General features: G+C 40.6%; 4 protein-coding genes across 4 annotated transcripts; 2 read left to right on the top strand and 2 right to left on the bottom strand.

Annotated features, from left to right (window-relative positions):
• Window positions 1-9: 9 nt before the first annotated feature.
• On the bottom strand, window positions 10-23346 carry ahsa1b (AHA1, activator of heat shock protein ATPase homolog 1b). The gene is made up of 9 exons (XM_076300433.1): window positions 23151-23346; window positions 21057-21247; window positions 20494-20576; window positions 20247-20364; window positions 19347-19435; window positions 18702-18827; window positions 15536-15637; window positions 2057-2108; window positions 10-1348 (listed from the first exon to the last, which is right to left on the bottom strand). Exons 1-9 carry the CDS (start codon window positions 23228-23230, stop codon window positions 1176-1178), a joined length of 1014 nt encoding a protein of 337 aa, XP_076156548.1. The 5' UTR covers window positions 23231-23346; the 3' UTR covers window positions 10-1175.
• Window positions 5382-10704, top strand: LOC143139474 (uncharacterized). The gene is made up of 15 exons (XM_076300061.1): window positions 5382-5844; window positions 6815-6913; window positions 6995-7072; window positions 7187-7264; window positions 7348-7443; window positions 7623-7938; window positions 8053-8338; window positions 8455-8478; window positions 8922-9131; window positions 9293-9384; window positions 9486-9590; window positions 9693-9807; window positions 9881-9962; window positions 10174-10338; window positions 10431-10704. The coding sequence occupies exons 1-15, from the start codon at window positions 5657-5659 to the stop codon at window positions 10702-10704; spliced, it is 2208 nt and encodes a 735-aa protein (XP_076156176.1). The 5' UTR covers window positions 5382-5656.
• Window positions 10821-11706, bottom strand: LOC143139725 (P2X purinoceptor 7-like). Its single transcript, XM_076300432.1, has 2 exons — window positions 11504-11706; window positions 10821-11416 (listed from the first exon to the last, which is right to left on the bottom strand). Exons 1-2 carry the CDS (start codon window positions 11507-11509, stop codon window positions 10910-10912), a joined length of 513 nt encoding a protein of 170 aa, XP_076156547.1. The 5' UTR covers window positions 11510-11706; the 3' UTR covers window positions 10821-10909.
• Window positions 23347-23416: 70 nt separating the features above from the next.
• Window positions 23417-26177, top strand: mrpl33 (mitochondrial ribosomal protein L33). The gene is made up of 4 exons (XM_076300431.1): window positions 23417-23508; window positions 24604-24622; window positions 24741-24847; window positions 25558-26177. Exons 1-4 carry the CDS (start codon window positions 23487-23489, stop codon window positions 25605-25607), a joined length of 198 nt encoding a protein of 65 aa, XP_076156546.1. The 5' UTR covers window positions 23417-23486; the 3' UTR covers window positions 25608-26177.
• The last annotated feature ends 813 nt before the right edge of the window (window positions 26178-26990 follow it).

Here is a 26990-nt window from a genome sequence, read left to right as displayed (position 1 = left end):
AGGCAAGGGAATTGCAAGGATGACTTTATTGATATGAAATCAATGAGGTTTTAACAGGTTACAAAGGGTTTGTGCTACCGATGAATACTTCAGTGGAAAAAAAACAAATAAATAAGTGACATAGTTCCGCAGCAGAGGGCTGTTGCAAAGTTTTCGATGCAGATGAGTGGACACATCGCTTGGGTCTTTTGTCTTTTCCTTGTCCTGCACTTTCAACCTCTGGAGTAAAAAAAAAACCTTCCCTGGGCGACGCAGCCAATACACACTGGCATGGACATGAGGGCTTTGCCATACGAAGCCAATCAAGACATACAGGACTACACTTTACAGCATGATGCCTTTTAGTTTACAATGCACAGCAATTCAATACAGCCTCCACTGAAGCCTCTCGCTGATGGGTGCTTGACACAAGCAATCCCCTTTAAGAGTTTCCTTACCAGTGGTCAGCACATTTAAAACACACGTTCAGTATAAATGACATAATTCAATCCATAAAACGAGCGATGCTGAAAATATGAGTGTGAAACTGAGACATACGCACCATTCACACAGCCGATCTGTTTTCATGTTCTGTTCTGTTATATTACTGTCAAAATGAAACATTTTTTTTAAGTGGTTGCAAAGTTCTCCCTTTACTTTTATTCTTTTGCCATTCCTCTTTACATCTTAAAACAGTTACAGTATGAACTTAAGAATCCTTATGGAACATATCGGAACTCTTCAATCCATGAAGGCACAGTCCACCCTGACCTTGCACTGGCTATACAGGTGACCTGAGCACTATGAGACCATGCGGCAATTAAAACTTAGTTATTTCATTCATTCACTCACACACACACACTCAAACAAGAGATAATTCATGAACATTTAACAACTCTCTTCCATCTTCTTCTTGTCTTTGAAAGTTCTACAAATTCAGTTCTCACCCGTTCTTTCTGTACATCAGGATCAAGAAATGATAACGGAAAAATGAAGTGAAAAATTAAAAACCAATCAGTACGAGATGGTGCCAAGTTGGTTCTTCAGCAGAGTGGCTTTCTGATGTCGAGTTTTTGTTCTGTGCGTGACCAAAAACCATAACAACAAAGAAAGAAAAAGAAGAAATAAGGAAATAACAAGAGAGAGAGAGAAAAGGCTGCTCTGTTTAGTAGAGCCGGGCATAGCCGGCCATCTGTTCAATAGAGCCGGCTTCCGTAGCCGAACGTCTGTTTGATGCCCTGAAGGTAGTAGCGGTACCAGCCCTCCTTCGTTCTCTCCTCCTCGCTCTCCGGCACAGCCCGACACTCTATGGTCAGTTCTGTCTCCCCGCCCCGGTCCGCGAACTTTAGCGTGATGGTAGCATAGTGCTCTGCAGAGGCAAACGAGCAGAGAAGGCAGTTTACTCAGAGACGTTCTAATGAGGAGACACAGCACTCAATGAATCCTCCATAGAAATGTACGGGGTTGGTTTGTAACGTCACTTTGCCTTATTCAGGTGGCGGCCATTGTGTAAACCAAAACGAGGCTTCAGGGTACACTGAATATTATCATTAATGCATTTTCGCCACCTACTGGCGAATGCATAAAACACAATAATCCTGTGGTTTGTGTACCCTGTAGCCTCATTTTGGTTTACAATACCTGCCGCCTGAACAAGGTGAATATGGCAGTTGTCTTCACATATCCCACCACTTTCGGCGCCAAAAGGACTTTTACTGGACCAGATGAGAGGAAGCTACAAGGTACAATTACAGCTCGCTCATTTCAGGCCATTTGTTAATTGTTTATGCTTTACAGTCTGGAGGGACCAAAGCCTTGTTGTGACTACTGAAAGGTAAGTCAATGCATGCCAATCAAACAAACGAAAAAAAAAGAAAAAAAAAACTTGAATAGCAGCTCAGGGATATTTGAAGCAATTCTTTTCCTCTACATACAGTACATCAAAATTAATTCATTTGAATGGGTCTAAAGGATATGAATTATATGAATATAGAATAGATAACTGATATCTAGATGGCAGAGATTATCTTACACAAAGAGATCTCACTGTGGAGAGTTTTTAAGGTAAATGTCTTACCACTGGGCCAGGAGTTGTACCTCCATTTCATCACAATCTTTTGCTCAGGAACCTGCCAAAAGGAAAACATGCTTCAGTAGTCTGTATTAATCTACAGGTGCATTCTAGATTCATTAAACAGTGTTAGTCAAGTGGTATTTCAGGAAAAAGTCCCTGTATATGGCTCTAGAGGCATTTCTTAGTAAAAGTTGGGAACAGGACTTTTTATCATAATTAAAGTGTGCTGAATCCAACTAGCCCTGTTCCCAGGCTGAATTTTGAGTTTTTGACCATCTAATTAGCATAAACAAAATGGCGATTTTAGGCATTGTCTTTGGGCGGGCATCATTATATCATGCAAATAAATATATATTTCACATGTGTGCATCTCAGAAATCTCTCTTGGGCAATAGATCAAAGCTACAGGCTGTGAAAATTGTTTTATTATCATGTCTATGCTAATTACCTTCGGCTATTTGAAAGTAACTAATTGCTGAAACTTTATGACTGAGCAAGCATATTTGATGAACGAGACCTATGTTTTGAGGGTCAAGAAAGAGGTCTTATGATGAAATGTAAAGTTTAAAATGGTTGATTTATAATCCTAAATTGTACAAACCAAACCATCTGGTCTGAATTTTGTCTCATTAGAAGTTCCCTCATTCTCCCAATAGCTGACCACTGATTAGCATCGATTAACTAATTAGCTATTTAAAAGTTTAAGAGTTCCCTCAAGGGACAAGCATTATACACAACGCTGGTTTGTTTTAGAACAAATATCTCTTCTCCACATAGAGTTGACGGTGTGGCTTAATCTGTCTAAAACATCGAGATTAAAGTCGATATGATGTCAACTTTATTCTCGAATTTTCGAGTTTAACATTGACACGTCGAGATTAAAGTTGACAGGATATTTCAATTTAGTTCTCGAAATGTCGAGTATAATAATCTCGTCAGGGCAAAAATATTCTTCATGTGTGGCCCTCATAATTGTTACACAGGTAAACTTGACAAATGAGATGTCTAGATCTATTTTTTAGGATCAAGAAAAAGGATAAATAGAAGTACTCTCCCCAAAGCTATCACCATAAACAGTCATATTAGTGACAGCCATTACTTAAAAATCACTCTTACTTCAGGTGTCTAAAAATCCCTCTTACTTCTTACTTCAGTTATATTTTAGTTAAGTTGTTAAGTTTAACTTTAAGGACAGCCCTCCTTCTTTTGTCTTTAATTTTATGGTGTATGTGTTAAACATACATATGAGGTGGTAGAGGCTTTCACAAAGTCATTCCTGTTTGCAAGATACAATGGAGCCTGTGATTAGCTTGAAGAGGCAGTCACCTGTAGACTATAGCCTGTGCATTTTCTGCCAAATTCATAATGCCAGATTAAACCTGAGTGAGGCAACTGACCATGGGATGACCATAGTCAGAAATGTAGCTTGTAGCCGAAAGAAGCTCAGGGACTCTAAAAACAGATACATTATCGATTGTCTTGAGAAAGCATTAGATTCGGCCACAGCCCCGTCTCTCGTATGGCACAGAAAGTGCTATGCCCACTTCACGGATAAAAGCAAAATTGAACGTCTTCAGAAGGCTCAGAGGAAGGAGTTTGAGGGAGCAGGTTGCAGTGCAGATGTGCGGGGTGGTAACAGGCAGTCAATGCGAAAACGGGTGCAGCCAGTTAACTGGACTCTTTGTATTTTCTGTCAGGCTTCAAATAAGAGAACACGACTGATCTCCGTCATGACTAAGCAAATGAGTGATCATATCCTTCAAGCTTCACATCATGACTACAAAGTTGGCATTCGCCTGTCAGGTATCATTGACCTAATTGCAGCAGAAGGCAAATATCATCTGCCTTGTCTTAGCGCATTTAATAGGTCTACCTCTAAAACAAAGCAGGAGTCAGCTAATACCGACCTTGCTTTGATTTGGCTTTGTCAAGAACTTCATCAATCAGCTGAAAAAGGACATGTGATTCTTCTGGATGATGTATGGGAGAGGTATAAGGAGCTAGCTGAGGAATCTTCAACTATGATTCAGCCATCAAAGCAGAAGAGCAACATTTAAGGAAAAGTTGCAGTCAAGGCTAGGAGACAATTTCAACTTCTTTCAACCTCTTGACCGTTGTGTTTCAGAACGAAAAACTGTTTTGATTCCCACCAAGCACCAGCCAATAGCTGTTTTGCAGATAAGAGAAGACACACAGGAGAGTGAGGAAGAGTTAGCCTTTCCTAAATATGAGCCCCAGGATGACATTTTTCTTTCACTTGTTCATGTAGCTCTCAAAGTCCGAGGAGACATGATGGAAACTCTGGGACAGAATGGGTTTTCTGTCAATGAAGAGGATACTATAGCATGCATTCCAGATAGTTTATATATGCTGCTAAGACTGATTGTTGGTGGCCAGTCATCCCTTGAAGATGATAATCCTGGAAATAATGAAGAACAGGTCCAGAGCAGAGTGCTGAGCATTGCACAAGATCTTGTCTACTGCACCAGTGGTGGCAAAAAATGGACTCCAAAACATGTTGGACTTGCTAGTACTCTTCATCAAGCTACAAGGTCGAAAGACTTGGTGCAGTTGTTCAACAAGGCAGGGCATTGCCTGAGTTATGAACAGATGTTGCGAGTAGACACTTCCTTAGCTGAAAGCACTCTCAAATCATTAGACCAAGAAACTGGTACCATCATCCCACCAAACATTGTGGCAAATGAATTCATCCACTACACCTGTGATAACATTGATATCCTTGATGAAACACTAGATGGAAAAAATACTTTCCATGCAACACAAATGGCAGCATGGCAACGAGGCCAAACAACTGATGCTTCTCTTAAAAATCTCAAGCCTTCCACAACACATACATTGATTGTGCCAAATGCCATGCAGGAGCTGCATCCTGTCAATATAACTCCTGGAACATGCAAGCCAGTATTCACAGCACCTGTTGTTAAAGCCTGGTTCAACAAATCTGAGGAGGACAATAAGTGTGCACGTCAAGCAAAGGCTACAGACCTAGCTTTCTTCTTATGCCGTCAAAATTTAGAAATAAAGCCTTCTTGGTCAGTATTTAATCAGTCATTACCATCAGAGGAACCAGAACAGACGGCAATAGGATATTTGCCTATAATCCTTGCTCCCGCTCATGAGTTGGATACTTTGAATACTGCTGTGAAGAGATGCATGGCAATTTCTTCACATTTTGGACAAGAATATACTGTCCTCACAATCGATCAAGCACTGTACTGCAGACTTATGGAGCTAAAGTGGTCTGTTCCAGCATACCAAGACAAGTTAATACCTCGCCTGGGTGGCCTTCATGTATCAATGAACTTCCTTAAAGGGACACCAGGCAACGTTTTCGTGTTAATTAATCATCTTCGTAAGTCTGTATATGGTTAAATGACTCATTACAGGGCGAATGAAGAGTCTCTCGCCCGCCCCTACTGCCTGTAGGAAGAATATCCCGCTTGCAAGTTCGGAACACCGACCCGGAGTCCTTCAGGCTCACAAAGTCTCATTCATCGCGAGAAGCAGGATCTGTTTACGGCAAATATCCCCAGTTCAGAGGCAGGCTAACGAAACCCGGCTAGCGATTTTTACAAACGTGTAATGGCAGAGCCAGCGAAGAAGCAGCGAAAACCCTTGACGGAAGATGGAAAGAAGAGGAAAAGAGCTTCAGACCGAGCGAGGGCTCACACACGTATCAACCTTGGTCAAGCTTTTTCAGAATGGCGAGAGCTGAAAGACAGAGAAGGCTCCAAGACAGATGCAGACCTCGCATTCTTGCTTTTACGCTTGTAAGTAACACTTTGATATTTTACTTTGTGTATGGTTGTACTTTCATTGCGTTCGTTATTATCTGTAAATGTGTTGTTTACTGTAGCCTATTTCCAGAGACGGTTGATGAAGTATCTTTGATATTTCTATGAATGTCTGTTAGCTACAGGGGTAGCTAGGTGGCTAGCGGAGATCGTAGTGTGTTTGCTAGCAAACATGGGTATTGTTTTTTAGGTATTTCTTACACCTCTATTCTTTTTTGTGTGGCCACGCGTCATAGTGTTTTATTGGTAGAAAGACTTACATTCCAAGAATTTCTACGATCGTCGCAGTTCTCAGCGAGCTAAGTGGCTAGCGGGCGGAGAATTTGGCTTGTTCTAGCTAGATGGATGATGTCTCTGTGTGTTTGCTAGCAAACATGGGTATTGTTTTTTAGGTAGATCACAGTTCTTATTCCCCTCCTCTCTTTTTGTGGCCACGCGTCAGTGTTTTTTGGTAAAGTGGCTAGCGGAGATTTTTGCTTGATCTAGCATGATTCCCTTCTATGTGGCTAATTTAGCTTCCATGTTGCATCCAGGTGTTGCTTTTATTTGGCGCTGGTGTAGCTTTTTTGCAGTGTGCTTCATAGTGTAGAAGTCGATGAGTCACCGATCGCATTCTGTATTGATCCATAATATGCTACAAATCCTCGTCAGCTACTGTACGTACACACCGCCTACAATGAACCCCAGTCTCAGAATATTTTCCACGACCGTCTTGTTTGCAAATAAGTTACGTGGGCTGACCAAGTTACTGTTAGTGACACTACAACCCCCTCCCGCCCTCCAAACAACACACACACACACACACTTTATCCACTCACCCCCAGCAGTGTAGTCAACAGACAAATGTAGCCTAATTTCAAAGCATTCCACCACAATTACCTATACGCATGCAATTTCACAATGTAATGTTAGAAATGTTGCAAAAATGCTGTCTTATTTTTTCTAGTTACAAGCGCTGGCAGGTTACATCCACACCAAGCAAGACCCAGTCCAGACCACCAAAACCACCTGTTTCCAGTATCACAGAAGACTCAGATCGAGACCAGTATGTTTTCTTACACAGGCTTTATTTATCCTGCCTGTAATTTTGTAGTTCCAGTTACTTATGCACTATTTTACGTTTCAGGGATGTTCCTGTAAATCTTCCTGAGCTTGGTGTGCAGCCTTTGTCTAGAGAGGGAGAAGTTGGTGATTTGGAAATGAGGTGAAGTTCACCGCCATACGATAGTATGGTGTATAGTTTTCAGAGAGGGTTTCTTGATCTGCTTTTTTGTGGCTGTTGGCTTATGTTTTGGAGTCTCTATTTTTCTGCTCGCAGCATGCACTCTATGAGCATCGAAGAACACCACCACGAGTCTTCAGATGAAGAGGGGGCTAATGATTTTAGGAAGACCATGTAAGTGCTGTCCATTAGTCTTTCATTTACTTCCATTTACCTCTTTCTTCTATCTGAAATATCTGTATGTGTTGTCTGAACAGCATTGAGTGTGATGATTTTGGGGCTGATCCAAGTGTCTTGGGTTTGGAGGAAGGAGACAGTTCAGATGAGGATTTTGTCCCTTCTCTTCATTTACGGTATGTTTGCATATTATTTATCAATTTTGGATGGAAGTTGAGCTACATTTGTAAGTCGTAAAGCGCAGCCTATTTCTTTCTAAACTGTTCTACGACATTGTCTAGAATATGAACTCATGTAATCCTTCATGTGAAGTATTTTTTGTAAAGATGATCAATATGCATATTCAACTCTTCAGAATGGTTGGAGACAAAGCGAATGACCTGGCTGAAATCAGTGTGGATGAGGCCGTATTAGACATAGACATGCCCGACCCTCCCGCTCCAGAATCAGAGTCCACCGCACATCTTCACAGAGTACTCTCTGAGGATGATCTGGTCGGTAAAACTGCCAGCATAACATACAACAACAATCTGCTTGATCTCGCCATGCACTTGAAACTACCAGTGCAACAGTGCACCTTTGCAGACAGAGTGCTAGGCGTAGCATGCTCTGGTGCACAACCTTTTCAAGTTGCCATGAAGACACGAGGGACAGGAGTAGTTCTAGAATGGGTAAGGTGTGAAAATTGTCAAAAAGTCAATTATGTAGGGTGCTGTTATTGTTTGACACTTTTGTATGTATGTTTTTATTGTTTCTCACATAACATTGCCATTTCTTTACATTAGTTATGCTCTTTCGGACACTCCGTATGGAAATGGAATTCGCAGCCAACCTTGAAGTTTGGCATGCAGGGCGGTGACTTTATGCTGTCTGCCAATATTCTTCTGTCCGGGAACAACTATAGAAAAGTAGCCCTACTCTTCAAATTTATGTCGATGGGGATGGTTACCGAATCCACATTCTACAGGATCCAGGATGCTTACTGCATAGAGCCGGTGCAGGAGTATTGGGATCAAACTAGAGCAGAAGTCCTAGACCGTTTACGGCAGAAGGACCATGTTGTTCTCCTGGGTGAGGAACAGTCTTACACCTTTGACTAACTTTTACACTGACAATTCTGTATGATATGCTATGACTGTATGATTGGAAGCTGTGATTCTAATGCTTATAATGTCTGTTTGCAATAGGCGATGGCAGAATGGATTCTCCTGGTAAGTTCTGTATGCATACTGTCAAAATTGAGGATCAGATTTTTATGTATGTACTGTGGTACTGCTTTATCATTATCTTCTAATATCTTTGGTTTTATGTTGATGATGCTTTTAGACTGAAATAGCGTCATGGCTGCTCCGAGACTGTTAGATTGTTCTTTTAGCATAACATTTGGCCTGTTATAGGGTGCAACTCTCAAGGTTAAAAATACAAAACTATGTCCAGGCAAAATGTCCACTGTCTCTCACACCTCCCTTTGTGAATTGCATAATCCAAATTAGATTTTTCCTGTGGTTAGAGATTGGGATGTGTAAATTATGTCTGCTGCTTTCTCCTGAGCATGATTGCTAGATCAAAGCCTCTTTCCTCATTGACTGTTATTCAGACGGCCTCTGTAATAACGTACACAAGTTATATGCTGACAGTTGTGCTTTTGCCTCAGGTCATTGTGCACAGTTCTGCACATACACCACAATCGAACAAGACTCCAGAGATGTGGTCCACATTGTTTCCGTTGATAAACGCGAAACAAATAAAAACTCAGTCATCATGGAGAAGGAGTGCTTTGTTCGCACAATGGATGCACTCCTTCCAGAGCTTTCTATAAAGGAAGTGGTCACTGATGCCCACCCACAAATCACCGCATTACTGAGTAAGGAGAACTTTTGGTTATGGTGAAGTCATAAAGACCGTCCCAAGTTCATGTTTGATCGCTGTTCCCACAGGGCCTCATTTTTAACATATATGTAAAAAGAATTTTAAAAAACGTATCATTTTTGTTTACATTGTTTTCATGGCCTCTCTTTGTTATAGATCCGGAGCGTGGCAAATATAAAGCGTGGGGTATTCAGCACTCATTGGATATCTGGCATGCAGCTAAGAGCCTGAGCAAGAGGCTTCGACGGGTATGCATCAGTACATTTACAGACATGTGACCAGTTTCTATATGTTGTCCTGGTGTTGTGAAAAGAAGCTAGCTATTGTGTACCTTGTGTACCTTGATCAGGCTGGGACCGTGAAAAATCAGACTGGTATTCAGCCATGGATCAAGGACATAGTCAACCACTTTTGGTACTGCAGCAAGCATGCGGACACAGAGGAGCAACTCAAGGTATGGTTGAGGGGGAACAAATGTGTTGATTAGGACAGTTTAGTTGACATGCTAGCAGAACATGTTTGTTGCTCCATGCACTGTATAACTTTTTTTATGCAGATGATGTGGGTTGGTGTACTTCACCATGTCTGCAATGAGCACTCTTGGGCAACCAGTTGCTGTGAACATGAGCCACTGGATGAAGACAGCCAGAACAAGCCTTGGATCATACAAGGTAATTTCAACCAATACTGGTGCAGAATTCAACACTGTATGTGAATGTTTTACTGACTGTGTTATGACTATAGGTTCAGCTGCTCACAAGGCACTTACTGCTGTTGTCCTTGACAAAAGATGGCTGATCCTGGTAAAGAAATTCCTAAACTTCAGGTAAATATATGTAAGACATGATTGTGTTCACCCAAGTTATTTTTGAATTTCCAGTATTTCTCACTCAAGTGTTCGTCATGTTTCAAATGCAGCATAGTTGACCTTATTTCAGTGTAATCTGTAATGTGGATTTCATTTTTTATATATATATAACAAAACAACACATGTATTACCACGAGTGTTGTTGTAATTATGTCTCCCACCCACACAGGACCACATCTGATTTGGAGTCATTCCAAAATCATATTTTGATGTATGCAGCAAAGCGCATGGCCTACTCTCCGTTTGTATACAAGACTCGGACATTGCTGGCAGCCATTGATTATAATAAACACAATCAACGCCGCCCTGCACGCAACCAAGATGGACAGAAAATGTAGGTATTTTTGTGACATGGTTATGGTTTTTCTTTTTTTTTTTACCTTGTAGAATGACTAACGACAAACACAAATTGTTCTTGCTCTCTAGTTACAGACGGAAGTACAACAAGAAATCAAAGAGTTGGAGCGTGTACACGATGAAGGAGAAAAAGCAGTACACGTACATTCCAGAGATCCAGAGGGCCATTCTTGCCAGGAGAATGGGAAGTGGGTCTGGTCTTCCCCGCAAACAGACGCTAAGGCCTGATGACCCAAGGCGTCTGGGTGTACTTGCTCCACAACAGCCACCTCCCACATCAGAACTAGTGGCGATTCATGTCTCACGAGGGGACTGTGGTCCCAGAGAATTGGAGGACAATTGAACAGTTTTCATATGGCATATACATGTAAATAATAAAGAATTGATTCTGAAACTTTGTCCAAAATATTTTTTATTTACAAATGTACTGTGAAAAACAACATATACATAAAGTTGGGATGAAAGGTGGTAAGAACTTTTACAATGTGTATGGTAACAAACTATTTACAATATGATAACAACTGCTATGCAGCAAGTATTGTGAAGAATTATGCTAGGCGGGTCACCCTGAAGCCGGTGTACTGCCCTCTGGGGTCAGGGAAAGTGTCCCTTATCCGGCAAACACAGCAGCTGGGTATAACTACTCTGTTGCCCACACCCAGGCGGCCGTGCTGCCACAACACAAACTGCCTATAGGCTGCATGTCTAAACTGGCGCTGTTCCATCCCAGGTTCTGCATTATCGGCTAGTGCAAATATATCATTCCAGGCTGCCCTGGCCAGCCGCAACACACCCTCATCTAAAATATAAAAGTCCATGTAGGCCATTTTACTTATGCAATTCTGTGGACGTTGCCGCCAGCATTTCCTCTCCAGGTCCGTGTTCATCTCCCGACAGTTTCCACAGACACACCAGTGGAGTCCGGCAGGTTCAGGGTCAGGACGCAGGGGCACCTCCAGAAATGATAAGACGTCGAACATCACCCCCGGGGACCTGGTTATAACTCTCTCTAAGATCAGGTCCTTCTGTGAGGCATCAAGTGAATGAAGTGTATCCTAAAACACAAAATAATCTGCATGATTACACAGGTCTTTCAACAAAATAAAAAGGCATCTCTGGTCTAGTTACACTATTTGACAAACCTTCATTTCATTGATTCTTCTTTCTTGAAGATCCTGCAGTCTTCTCTCTTCCTCAGCATCCAGTCTAGCACTCCTCCCCGTCCTGGGGGTTCTCTGTCTGACCGGCCTTGAAGTCGGCCTACCACCAATGGCCTGAGCAATGTACTCCGAGGCTGAGGCTGAGGCTGACGTTGATTCCTGCAATATCACAAAACAGTTGACAATATCTCACTTACTTTACATTTATGAGTTGAATTACGATGGCTTACACTTTTATTTTATGTCACTAAGTCAATGCGTCTGATAATAGGCAATAAAAACGTTGCATCATGATCGAGCTAGAAGAAACGTTATGATATTATCTTAGACAAGCAAAGGTAAACCGTCATTCTACCAGAAATTATAGACCTCGCTAATATAACTTTAGACAAATATTAGCCTCCGATATTTTTTTATGCTCATGCCCACTCTCCCAAAAACAACACGAAAGCAGTAGCCTAGTTCGCCTCATAGGCTATCGTTCGTTTCCAGTAAAAAATACTAGTAGCCTATGCATGACAACACAGTAAAAAAACTAACTCGCCATCAGTTGGAAAATATTACTTTACTTACCTCGGTAGACATAGTTGGATTTGAAATAGCCGGTTCCTCTGCTCAGCAAGGTTTACAGCTGATCAGCTGGGTTGCTCGTGGAGTGGGGTACTTGGAGGGGGGAGGGACAGCAGTTCGTTTTCACGACAGTGTGTTTGAACGCATTTACTCACAGACACTAGGGGGAGCTTCGTTGAGGAAAAAAACACTCAGGCTTGCCTGGTGTCCCTTTAAGGCTATAGGAGATCATATGAATGGTTCTGGACTAGCTGAACTGTGGGTAGAGAGTGGACATGCTTTCATCTCCAGGGTGGTTGCTGATGAAGACCAAGAGAAGATTCTAGAATTGATAGCATTTCTGAAACAGGAAAAGTTCAGGATGTGCCTGGATGATTTTGTTGAGAGTAGATCTGATGATTTGAACTTCAGCTTTTGGTGGCAATATATGGACATGGTCAATATATTGTTGCAATACACTCGAGCTCAGCGTCATGGCATCTGGGATCTACATCTTTACTCTTTCAGTCTGATGTTGCCTTACTTCAAGCGGTATGACCACCTGAACTATGCACGATGGGGTCCAGTGTACCTAGCGGAGATGCATCAGCTTCCAGAACCTGTTTTATCAGAGTTCAAAAGAGGCAATTTTGTGGTCAAGAGATCTGCTCAAAAGTTCAACCAAGTAGATCCTGACCAGGCCATGGAATGGATAAATAGCACAGGCAAAAAAAGGGGTGGTATCATTGGGATCACCAAGACAACATCAGCTCTAAGCAGATGGACACTCTCCTTTAACCTGAGATCTCACATAGCAGAACAAACATATGCAATGTACAATGTTCACACTGGGAGTGTAGACCTTCACAAAGAAGCAACCAAATCACGACAAAGGAGAGACAATGATGATGAGAGTTCCTTACTTTCCACTTTGAAGGGATTCGGTGTGTTCTCATCCGTGTCATGTCCCAGTATGTTGCAAAACCTTGCTACAAAAGACCTAGCAACAGAGTCAATTCAGGAATCATTACTATGTGCTAATGAGCTTGGCCAAGAGGAAGTTTTGAAATTTGTTCAGGATAGGTTGATCGTGGCTGAGGAAAGTAATAAGCCACTTGTTTCAATCCATGAGCCTCTGCACAGGAATAATCCTTCAACATTTGCCACCTTATATGAAGTAGTTATACACACAAAGGACAAAGACAAGAAAAAGGTTCTGAAGGCAGACAGAAATGTCCTCCGACGTCTAATTACTGCTTATGAGGCAGGCCGGTCAGTTGATTTGCCATCTGTTCTCAAGCATGAGCTTCTTCCCGTCCCTGTATCCCTTGCTGAAATGAATGGCACACTTCGCTCAGAAAACAAGTCCGTACTTGCTGATGTCATAACAGAAGACATAGACTGTCCAGAGACCATTCAGCTTCATGGCACTTCATCTTGTCTCATCATTGATGGGCAAGCATTGGTTGTAGCTCTTGGAAAGCCTAATGATGCTGTGACCTTTGGAGATCTAGCCAACACATTTGTGAAAACAGTGTTGAAACTGGGTTCCAAATATCAGAGAATTGATATTGTGTTTGACAGGTACAGGAAAGAGACAATCAAGGGTACAACCAGAACGCGGCGCAGTAAAACAGCACGGCCTGTTAGACGGGTTGTGGAAGGTTGTGATGTACCTCTTCCAAAGATCTGGTCCAATTTTTTGTCACTAGCAGAAAATAAAGCAGATCTAGCACATTTCTTATCAGAACAACTGTGTTTGCAGGCGCCTAAGGATAAAGAAATTGTAGTTGCAGGGGGATTTAAAGAGGAACTTGAGGTCAAGTCATCAAAAAGTAATACTGATTTGGCACCCCTGAAATCCACACACGAGGAAGCAGACACAAGATTGGTTCTGCATGCCATTCACAGTCGATTTAACACTGTTGTTGTTTCTTCAAGGGATACTGATGTTCTCCTGCTTTTGGTATCCCACTTACAACGTATGCAATGTAAGCATCTCTGGATGATGTCGGGCACATCTAAGAAATGGCGGTATATACCTATTGATGCAGTTTTCCACAAACTACCAAGAGGCTCAGCAGCATCCTTGCTAGCATTTCATGCATTGACTGGGTGTGACACCACCTCTTACATTGCAAATCACACCAAACGATCATCATGGAAGGTCTTTGAAAAGCACCATAAATTGCTCATTAATTTGGGCATTGGTGAACTGACAGAGGAAACAATCATATCTTCAGAAACATTTGTCTGCAGAATTTACAATGTGCACAGAACAGACTCTGTTGATGCAGCACGGCATATATTGTTCCCAAAGATGGCGAATCCAGAGGCTATGGCCCCAACAAGTGATGCACTCCGTTTTCATTTGATGAGGGTACACTATCAAACAATGATATGGAGAAATGCCCATTGCCCCACTCCTGAGCTCCCTGCAACCACTAAGATGGGATGGAGACTTGGGGAATCAGGACTGCAACCCATACTGATGGCATTGAGTCCCATTCCAGACAGTTGCCTAGAGATGATCGCCTGTGCCTGCAAGAAACAATGCAAAACTCAACGCTGCAAATGCAGGAAATCAGGATTACAATGCACATCAATGTGTTTATGCCAGCAACACATTGATGAGCAGAATCCTTGCATGAATGCAGTGTGATTTGCCTGAAGGATTTTAGCCAATCGAAAATTTCTATTGATGACAAAAATTTGGTCATGAGAGAACTTCTAATGAGACAAAATTCAGACCAGATGGATTGGTGTGTACAATTTAGCATTATATATTTTAAACCATTTTAAACTTTATCATTCATCATAAGACATCTTTCTTGACCCTCAAAATATATGTGTCATTCATCAAATATGCCTGCTCAGTCATAAAGTTTCAGCAATTAGTTTCTTTCAAATAGCGGTAGGTAATTAGCATAGTTATGATAATAGATTTTTTTAAAAACATTTTCACAGCCTGTAGCTTTGATCTATTGCCCAAGAGAGATTTCTGAGATTCACCCATGTGAAATATGCATTTATTTACATGATATGATGATGCCCGCCCAAAGACGATGCCTAAAATCGCCATTTTGGCAGCCATTTTGTTTATGCTAATTAGATGGTCAAAAACTCAAAATTCAGCTTGGGAACAGGACTAGTTGGATTCAGCACACCTTAATTATGTTAAAAAGTCCTGTTCCCAACTTTTACTAAAAAATGCCTCTAGGAAGCACATATCTCAAAAATATCACCTGTCTATGTGAAGAGTGAGATATTTCAGAGATATTTCATAGTGAAATATCTCAAGCCATTTTTGTTTTAATCTTGATGATTAGGGCTTACAGCTCATGGAAATTAAAAATCAAGTATCTCAAAATACTATTTAATGAAAAACTTTTCCACGATATTCAATTTTTTTTTAGATGCACTTTTTTAAATGGCGGTTACTACGATGTCAGGAAGTGACCTCACCAGCTCCTGAAACTCCCCCATCACATTGCCGTCCATCATGCGGATCTTCCCGCCCTTTACGGGTTCCACCACGGCGGCCGCATGTGTGAAGGCCTGCACCATCTGCACACAACCAGAGAGACAGTCAGGAACATCAGCACACAATGCCGACTTCACGCCAACAACGCGTTATCATAATCCCTTGCCCTATAATCACAGGAACTTTTCTGTGAATGACTTTTGCTTTCCCAATGCAACAGCCTCAGTGAGAGGGTGACAAGTGTCTTGTTTATTTCTTTCAGTGACCATGGTAACGGGTTATAATGTTCACATAATGCGTGAACAGTGTCATGCTGCCTCCCTGATGTAAGCAGGTTACCAAAGGGCATGCAGAGGTGGTACGGAGCCTCTTTTCTCTGTCCACAGCGCTAAAGCTAAAGACAAAAAGATATCCTAATACATGCGGACATGCTGATTAATTTGCATGTTGTCTCAGTCTGTGTGAAGATTCAAAGCAGGGGCTCAATTGAAGCTAACGCACCAGTGTAGAAGGCTACTGGTCACACTGACTGGGAATTCACACCACAAGAAAGGCCTAAGGAAGGGTGAAACGTAACTTAATCAGTTTACATTGCCTCCGTCTTTAGCGTGACGCCACAATGTGTTTAGTAGCGAAGGGTAAAAATACACTTTTCTCTCCTTTTAACAGCCGTAAAACACACAAAACCACTGATACACAAATTCTAATGGAATTCTATTGCTGTAAAATAGACAGATGTCAGACAGGTAGCCTGGGAAAAACCCAGACGTACTTCTGGCAAATTCGAGATTCGCTCTGAAACCCATTCTAGCCCATTTCCAATTTTCCTAGATCGAGGCACCAATCAGAACCCTTGAGGCGTGCTTTACACGATGACGATAGCGCACCTTGTTGAAGAAGCCGGGTTAAAAAAAAAAAAAAACATCAACGATGGCTGCTGCCGCTTGTTTGAAGCTGCTATCACGTTGGTTTAAGACAGGGAGTTAGAAATGTCTTAACTATGGCAAGCGACATTTTAACATTTACCTGCTAGACTGGATATGTATTGCAGATATCTCAGTTTTGCCTAGTCAAAACGAACATTTTAGATATCCGCAATTGAATTCTTCCTATCCATAATTGTCATTTCAGATATCCACAAAGACATTCTTCCTAGGACAAATGACGCCACATTTGCCATTCATTTCTATGGGGTTTATCATTACGGATATCTACAATTCAGTTGCAGATATCCACTATGTGAATTACGGATATCTGCAATTGAATTGTAGAGATCTGTAATTCCAGTTTAAGGATATCTACAATTTGATTCTGACTAGTCATAACTCCAGTTGAAGATATCTTTAATTCACTTCAATTCAAGATATCTACATGTTCCTTTTCAGATATCTTGAATTAAGTTTTGGCTAGTCCATCTGTAAATGGAATTTTGACTAGTCAAAATTATGTTGTAGATATCTCAAACTGGAGTTAGGGATAGTCATAATTTGATTGTAGATATCTATTATCAAGTTATAGATATCTTGAATGAGTTTTGATTAGAGATATCTGAAATTGGAGATATCTATAACTTTCATTCGGCCTAGTCAAAATGTAATTATAGATATCTTGAATTAGAGTTTTGACTAGGCGAAATGACGTTAGAGATATCTGTATTGCTATGCAAATTAGGCCCGCATCCCACTTTAGGCGGAGTAGGGGAGTTTTTAATCGTCTTTTTAATGCTGCAGCCTATGCAAGGCAGGAGCTGGCAGCAAGAATTGATGATTCAATGTTGCTTTGATTTTTTCGATTACAGCCAACACCATTAGGAATGGAATTTCCTGTAGATGGTGCTGGTGCATTTAGTAGCCTAGGCCTACTAATTTATGTAGGCTACGAAACAGAGATCAAGCCAGTTGATAACGTGAGAGTCTAATAAACCTGCACGGTGTCCCTGAGTTTTAGTTATTTTAGATGTCAACAAGACATTACAGCCTGCTTATTCTTCTTCTATTCATAGAAATAAGCCCACTTTTTCTTCGATTATGTTGGGGAGGGGAAATTAGCTGACAGAGAATGTCTAATAAGTAGATGGGCTCTGCTACGGAACTAAAGAGCAACGTCTTGCACAATAATTTGCACTAGTCATAATGACGTTTGAGATATCTTCACCTTTCATTCTGCCTAGTCAAAACTGAATTAAAGATATCTGCAATTGCCATTTAAGATGTGTGATGAGTTGAATGTTGTTTTCAATGACGTGATGACAGATATCTGTAATTCAGTTTTGCCTAGTCAAAACTAAATTACAGATATCTCTATCTGACGTTTCGACTAGTCACAATTACGTTATGACAATTACAACTATCCAAAATGTAATTGTGACTAGTCAGAAAGACGTTGTTGATATCTACAATGTTAATTCCAGATAGTCAAACTTAGCGGGTAAATGATAAAATCGCTTGCCATACTTCACTGCTTCCTTATGTTGGAATATGCAACATTGTACAAACATGTATGTAAGGGATACCTATGTGATATCTGCAACAGTGGTAGGCTACTGAAAACGGTTTGATATTCTGTTCATTTATAGGCCTACAGTAGCTGGACACGTAGCCGACAGAAAACACATAGGCTACTTTTGAATTGGTGTGCTATGCGAGCATAACTCGAATGCTACACTTCAGTGTTTGCCTTGAAACAATTCCGGCATAATTGCTTTGAACGTTTCAGTCTCTCGTCCCCCATTCCTGCTTTATATGTCCCGGTCAGCCAGAAAGGACTAATTAAACAAAATGCTCGTTTGAACGTGAACGGTTTTGTTCAGAGCTGAAAATGCAATTGTGTTTGACAGAGGGCAGATGTAAATTGCTAGTGACAAAATATTAGCTTTCAGTGTGGCACGATGTCTTTGTAAATTATGTCTTTGTAGGAATAGCACTCCAAATGTTGTTCCTTACCGCATTATCCACCACTAGCAGAAATGCATTTTTACACACACATGCTCATCTGTTTTCATATTGCGAGTGTGTGTGTGTTGTATTGTGTGAAGGGGCTGTTTCAACAGGGGGTCGAGTGTGAACAGCAGACCCCTGGGGCCTGTGTCTGGTGCTACGCTACCTCCTGGGTGAGGAAGACTGTATGTGTGTATGTGTGTGTATGTACCTCCTGGTTGATGAAGACTCTGTACAGCTCTTCAGGCGACGTCATGAAGGTGTCCCTGATGCTGAATTTGCAGGTGGGGATCTTCACTCCAGTGTTGGGTGCGGGAGTCGAGCAGTTGGTACCAATCTGGATCACATCCACAGGAATTAACACACAGAGCAGATACACAGCAGTCTCAGATGTGCCGAGCCTACTAATGAGGAGTTCATTTGCAAAAACAGATATCTCCATTTTTACAGATGTGCAAATTCATTTTGTTGTCCATTTCAGGTAGCGTTAATCAAACCACAGCTGGTACACAGATCAAATTAACCCAATCAACCCAACTGCCGTTGATAGACATACCTACCTGGAAGGCATTATTTTAATTTTGATTTATGAAAAAATTGTTAAAATGGGGAATGCTGTTTTTGCAAGTGGCCTCTTCAAATATTTGTGCTGGGCTAGGCAGGCTTACTGCCAACTTCAGCCTCGGAAGCATTCTGACTCTGGATATGTGAAAAGTGTCCTTGTGAACCAGACTCTGGATATGTGAAAAGTGCCCTTGTGAACCAGACTCTAGATATGTGAAAAGTGTCCTTGTGAACCAGACTCTAGATATATGAAAAGTGTACTTGTGAACCTGTTCACTGCTTTATTACCCACCAGAGTTTTGTCCACCTTGGCTTTGGACTGAGATGATTGCTGTTTACTGAGGCCATTGGCGGTGGGCAGGATCATGCCTTGGGTGAACTCTAAAGGACAAACGGACACACACACACACACACACACACACACACACACACACACACACACAGAGGGTAAGAGTTAGCTAGAAATTACTTTAAAAGCAATTAGTATGGATATTTAGTTTAGTATGCAGTATACTGTGTACTGTACACTTCCTGTGTTACTCTACAGTGAGCTGAATAAGTCTGTGTGCCACTGTGCGAATGTTTTGCCACTTCGGGTGCAACTTTGCTTAGCTCTTCTGTTCTCTTATACTGCCGAGTTGTGCAGATTCCCACAACCATATGTTTTTTTAGTACACCTTCATCATCATTACCACAGTTTGCATAATATGCTTGAAGGAGAGTCTTTCTCTTCACTAGCCAAATACTGACCTGCGATGCACAATATGCCACACTTGAAAAAATAGCCCCCACTTTGCATTTCAGCCGTTTTTGTTTAGGTACCATCATCATGTCTCATAAAGCCTTAGGCTGTGCAAACTGTTCACTAAAGGGCTTATGTTTACATTTATTTTATGTATTTGGCAGACGCTTGTGTCCAAAGCGACTTATAATATGAACACTACATATATAGTTGCTTATAGACACCAGCTGACAGTTGAAAATCACCAAAGGACACACAACCATCAACAAAAAACAGGAAGCCAGAGGAAACACTCATGAAAGATTAAGATGTAATCAATTAACAAACAATCACTAAGTATCTCACTGTGTGTGTGTGAGTGTGTGTATTCTATGTATTTCTATGTGTATCTATGTGTGTGTGTGTTTCTATGTGCATGTATGTGTGTGTGTGTGTGTAGGAGGGCCTTACCTGTCTTGAGGGCGATGACATAATTGCCCAGGGCAGAGCGTACCTTCTCTGCTCCTTCCTTCTTCATGAGGGTGAGTAGCTGAGTGTCAGGCTGGTCTTTACTCAGCGTCACGCTAATCTGTGTCCCCCCGGAAACATCACACACACATTAAAATAACACCAACAAGCAGCATAGCAGCAGCTAAAAAATCCGGACGAGAATATTCATGATTCATTCCGTCATTCAGAAGCAATAAATCAAACTTACATCAAGGTCTTCCATGTCATTTTCATCTGAGAGGTTTGGAACCTCTATATGTCCTTTGCATTTGATCCCTGATGTTGTTATTCCTACAAAAAATAGTTTATTAAAAAGAGTTAATTAGTTAGGATTTAAAATAGTTAATTAGTTACTGTAAGCATCCCCCCTTATTCCACATCATTATTAGAGCACTGTGTAACAAGACAATTGTATTATTAGCACAACACAGCCATGAGTGCCGATAGCAGTGAGGAAAAAAATGCTGATTCTCTTAAAATCTTTGAGAATGTGACAATGGCTAGATACTGTATATACACTTTATATATATTCACTTTATTCATCCCCAGGGAAATTGTGGAAGCTGGTGGTGTGTGTGTGTGGGGCAGTGAGCCAGTTCCCATAATTCCTATAATCTACTCAACCTCAAGGATCCATTTCAGCATGTGTGTTCTATTTAGCTTTCAGTGAGAGTGTGTTTGTATGTGCTCTGTGTTTGTATCTGTGTGTGTGTGTGTGTGTTCTGTGTGTGTGCGCGCGTCTGTGTGCAATGTTGCGTGTTTCTGTATCACCTTTCCACTTGGCCTTGAGGTTCCACTCGTAGAAGAAGATGAGCTTGCCTTTGCGGTTGTTGATGGAGGATTCTCCCTCCACCTTGCTCACCTCCGTCACCTCACATGAGCCATGCTCGTTCTCCACCCGCACACCCTGGAGCAGCTCCTTCAGCTTGTCCGACGACCAGTTGGTGGCATTACGCTCCGTCCTGACCACACCAACAGAGGAGAAGGCAACTGAGCATGAAGCATTGAGCAGTGTTATCACATTAACACATAACAGTAGGTGTACTAACCTAGAGATTGGCATGGTTTTATTTCAGTTAGCCTAATAGCTGGTTTGATTTCCAATGAGAGATGATCTTATGGAAAGTACCCCATGCCAATCGTGAGATATGGTGAAGGGTATGTGATGATGTGGGGCTGTTTTAATTCCAAAGGCCAAGGGAACTTTGAGGATGCATAGTATCCTGGATCCATGAAATAAATGGCATAAAAATCAGCCTGCCTCTATGGGAATTTAACAAAAAAAAAATAAAGGGGACAATGGCCTCTGTATTTTAAGGCAGAACGTTTATTTATTTACAATACATTATTCATTGACAAAGAAAATGTTGGATTTTTCCTCTTTTTTAATTAAGGCAGTAAGATCAGTTTCCGAAAGATGATTTTTATTCCTCTTTTTAGTCAACTTTAGCATGTGTATGTACAGGGTATGTAAACTTATGAGCACAACTGTCGATAGATAGATATTTTATTCATCCCAAGGGAAATTTTAGGCATCCAGTAGCTTATACAACCATAACACAACAAACACACATACACATCTCACATACATACAAATCACTCACAGAAATGTAAAAAATAAAGAACATGTGAAGTGATTACCAAGGTATGGTATGGACTAACCATGTAATGCATTGACCATGATAAGGTGCTATGGTAGAGTGTGTGGAATGGTGGTAGTGCAAAAATGAACAGTGCAATAACTTTGCTATCATTTTGAGATATCTTCACATTTGTATGCATTTTTATCATAGACTGTATTGAATGATTTGTGTATACTTTTCAGATACACTCTTTCACCTCGGGCATTTGTTCAGGGCTATCATTTCTCAGCACATCACATGTGCGATGATCAGCAGTTTTACTCTTGGCATCAACGTTTCATTGCATATTAACGTTAGCACACATTCATTTTGCTTTCTTCATGACCATCTGGACTGGTTCAAATCTTGACATGCCTATGCATCCAATTGTCATCCTTTCACGACAGATTGTGAAAGCCAAACAAAAACGGATTATCATGATAACGTTTTCTTTCAACGTATAGCATTTGTAAAACAGTTTTTAGCTTGAGCTTCCATTAACGTTACTGCAAAATCCATTCGTGTGTTAAAAAAAAATGACCACGCTAGCTTACACCCCTCTGACAGTTCCATCTCTGTTACCATGAGCTGAACTGCAGTGTCTGGATGCTAACGAAAGACACCCCACTTATGAACAAGCCGCGGTTAAGCTACTGCAATACAGGGAACCAAGTTTGCCACCACTCCCCGATTATGTTGCCTGAAGGAGATTACCTAAAACATTTATGTATTCTCGATTCATTCATTCATACATACATACATGCATAATACGTGAGCAGGTTTGTCTTAAAATGATAAGCATCGATGTGCACTTAGCTGCTAAGTTACTGATGAGGGAATGTTAACCATTGTAATGCCAATCAGTATTATTTTCAAGTAGTTAACTAAAGAGTAAAGTTGACTGAGCTGCATATCTAACGTTGACAACTTTAAATTCTATCAAGATATCACCTACAAAGTTGACATGGCTAGTATGACAGCTAGAAAGCTAGCAAGCTATAGCAGACCATTCTCGAAATTACTTCATGTGTGAAAATACACTAACGTTAATGCTACGTTAAAATTAACACAAGTTAACATTAAAATCATGAAGATTTAGGCTTGATCAGAAAATAAATTAAATGGCAAAGGGGGAAATCAACCAAGCTAACGTCAGCATTAGCAACGCGAAATTCCCAGCTTCCCAACCATCACTTGAAATATAACCAGTTTGAATGGACTCGGTTTAACAGTGATCCCTTACCAGTGCCAATTGTTGACGTTTGTTGCATCTGCTCTTTCCTCCACAATCCAACGAGGGTCTCCTTCGCCCCACTTTGCCATGATTGCTCTGTTAATGAATAAATACAGTTGAGGTGTTGTAAGTTCTTCCCCCGGCAAAGGATATCTTACTGTCCGAGGCACGTTTTCTAGAATACTCCAGGCAGCTGGTTCCTCTGATTTTGTTCACCGGTAGAAATTACTGGAAGCGGAAGTGTGTGTTACATTGTAATACATCCCTGTCGCAGTCTGAGTTCCGTTCATCTAGTGGCTCATGGTGGTCCAACGAGACGCAGCGGTCATCAAGGAATGAGCGACAATGTTTCTAACAACTGTCAACTGTGAGTTCGCACGTCTTTAGTTCATATAACACCACTATGCATTGTCATATGTGTTGCTGTTGCAATGTTAATTGAAGTCCCTTTAATCTAATTGAAACGGCTTTGTCAGCTGCTAATTAACGTTAGCAAGTCTCCATGTAGCTAACATTGAGTCAAAGATTATATCCATAACGTTCATCTTTGCTGATAGCTGAGAACATTGAACAAGTGACACAGATAGAGTTTCTTCGTGATACCTTAATAAGTCACACTTCTGTCAACATAATTCATTCAGCATCCACGATGAGTGATGTTTTCATAACTAGCCTATTCTATCACAGTCTAATGGTAACCTTACCAATGTTTCGTGTCAAGATAACATTCACAGAATTGTTACTATCCAAAGATCACTGTCAAATATCATGCAGTACGAAGTGGAAAATATATTGTAGAGCCCGTAGAAAGCTTTTTTGCAAACAGGCACCCAGAACACGTTAAAGGTAATCTCCAAGCAGCTTGAGGTTCCTGTGACTACAGTTACACATATTAGGCTATTAAGATATCTTTTTAAAGCTCTCTAGACCTGGCTGCAAGAGGAAAATTGACACAGTGCGAATTGGAAGATAGTCAAAACAAACATTCAAGGCGAACTTTAAAGTTCATCACTCTCTGAATCTGTGCTTTGAAGCTGTGAAGGGAACTATGAAATCTGAAGACTAGAAGGCATCCTCCAGCGCAACACATCACCCAGTGTCAGAGACCTAATGACCTAAACACAGCTAAAAACACTCAAGAATGGATAAGAAAACAACAGTGGACTGTTCCATTAAACATGGAATAAACATTGATGAATGCCAGTTACTTACTTTTGTCAGTTTTAAATTATTTTAGAGAAAAGTTGAGGGGGCTGTTTTTTGTGGAAGGGTACTAACAAATCTGACCACGACTGTATAAGCTATGGATTCAAAAGTCAGATTTTGAACAGTGAACAGTCAGTATCACTTTTTGTTACTTTTTGTTCTGGTAGCAGGTCACTTTTTAAAAAAATATTATTATTATTATCACAGTGTGATTGAACATTGTCATTTAAATTTTGCTTCTCCTCTTACTTTTCAGTGGCTAAAGCCAAATCCAAGTAAGTCTATCTAAACTCAATGTTATGTATGTAAAAACATAATGTAAGTTAATGTTACCAGTAGGCTTAGCAAGGGTTTGAAAGCTATTGAGTTCAGTTATACGATTGACTTTTTCAGGACAATCCTGGTGCAGATGATGAGTGCTGCTGGGACGGGTTATTGTTTCAATACTAAAAGAGGTCGACTGCGGGACAAATTGGTCATGCGCAAACATGACCCACTTGGTGAGCATTTTTCTTAACACAATATTTGTAGGCTTACATTCCACATTAAGTACTTTTGCTATGTTCATATCACGTGAGTCCTTGAAGTGCCCTTGGCTTTTACACAATTAAATACTTTGCTATAGCTATAGTTCAAGCACAAGAATGTTGCTTGTTGATAGACTTTGCACTTTGCCCACTATTTGAATTCAGGCCCATAATCTCCAAAATGACAAAAAAAAAAAACTGCTTTAAGTATATGAAGTGAAATTGGGCTCTTCAATCAACTCATTCTTTTCTGGAGCCAGGTGTGTTTAAACCTGCCGCTATTGTTAATGTAATTAATGTCTACCCGTACCCGGTTGGTTGTTGCACCTAGTGAATGAGCATGTTACGATGTAAAAGGATTTCTGCCTGTGTTAAAATTGTTATTATTGGGCAACAACAAGATATTCAGTGTTGGAATGAACATGTAAGGAGCCGAATATAACAGAAGATGCCGTTACACTACAGCTGACGCTTCACCGGAAATAAATGGGCTACCTACAGTAAAGAGCCTTTCCGTGCATAAGGTCCATTAGACTTACAATATGTAGCATGACCCAGAGAACACGATGGGAGCCAAGATGCGTTGTCATTTGACCAACAGTCTTGCATTTTTGGATGTGTATGTGTGATGTTTTGAGTTATTTTATCTTACATCCTGAACATCCTCTTGTTTTCCCCTGCAGTCAACAAGCACGTTCTTTTCTTTGAGAAGAAGAAGATCCGATCCATTTAAAGGTGATGGAATACCTGTATGGGTCACCGGCATGGGCAGCCATAGTAAAATGAGAGGTTTCCATCAACCTCTCAGGACTCTGTATAACTTCCATATGTATGCTCACCATGGTATGGATGGCTGCTGAAGACAGGTTTTCAGTGTGTAATGTAGATGTAATGCACTGATGTTCCTTTTAATTTCTTTGTTGTTAAGCATATATACGGTAGAAAACATTTTGTCAACTCAACTCTGATAATGGTCACACGATAACACCAGAAAAACTCAAGTTTCAGGCAGCCATGATTCAAGATAATCCAATATGGCTGCTGCAAAGGCTGATATTACGCTTAATTGCTAAACATTACCTAAATCTGTAGACAATGGTTGCTACTCCTGTGTTCTCTTGTGGATATATGCCTATTTCAGCGGATATTTGTTTGTGGTGATTCAAGTATACTTATACAATATGAATCCAAAATACATGTTAATAACTTTGTGTCAATTGTGATTATTTTGCTATCAAATCATAAGAAATTTGATTTTGATTGGCATCAACAGAATAAAACATTTGCTTTACATTTTTTACAATTTCTGTAAAAATGTCTCATATTTTTGTTTTATGTGACCTTCTGAAATGTAGTTGACAGACTTGTTTTTCCTGTACATTGATAAAAAAAAAAAAAAATGTCTGACAATTCAAAAGCATACAGTACAGTATCAGTGATTAATGTTTTGGCCACAGATATTAGATGTTTTATTTTGGAATGAATGCAGTTACTGTCATTATTTTGGTATTATTGATTGCATTATCTACCAGCTTCAGGGATCCCCACTCTCACCTGAATGAATCTGGCAGTATTGTGAGAATCATAGTCTTTGAATAGACCAGGGGGGTGTTCCAAGTACGTAGTTTAGTGGCAAACCTGGGTAAGTTAACTCTGAGTAAGTGGTAAACCTCCTACAACAAGAGCCCTATAGCATTGTTTTGTTAGGAAAATGAAGCCACACAGCTCTTCTATTAGAAGGTTTACCACTTATTCTGAGTTAACTTACCCAGGTTTGTCACTAAACCACGTACTTGGAATACCACCCAGGTCCAATTCTATGAAAATCACCCTGATAAAAAAATACAGCTTTCATTAAAACCTGGTTAAAATGCCATTCTTAGAGTATTATAATAAAATTGGGTATTTTAACATTTTAAATTTCAGGTTATTGCAATACTTTTCTAGTGTAGTGCATTGTACCACATCAGTCTACACAGCAATTCCTCAAACCACAAAGGTGCACATGCCCAGATATAAAGAAACAGATACACAATGTACGGTATGTAGAGTGTGTCGGGGGGTGGGGGGGGGCAGAAATACAAACAGTTAGGATAGGAGTGAAAGCAGGTGTACA

Source organism: Alosa pseudoharengus, unplaced genomic scaffold (assembly GCF_046254945.1).
Source record: "Alosa pseudoharengus isolate Yale_2024_CS ecotype anadromous, Long Island Sound unplaced genomic scaffold, YU_APseudo_1.1 YU_APseudo_1.1_scf_22, whole genome shotgun sequence".
NCBI lineage: Eukaryota > Metazoa > Chordata > Actinopteri > Clupeiformes > Clupeidae > Alosa > Alosa pseudoharengus.
The sequence above is the reverse complement of the archived record's forward strand: the minus strand, read 5'-3'. Positions and strand labels throughout refer to the sequence as shown.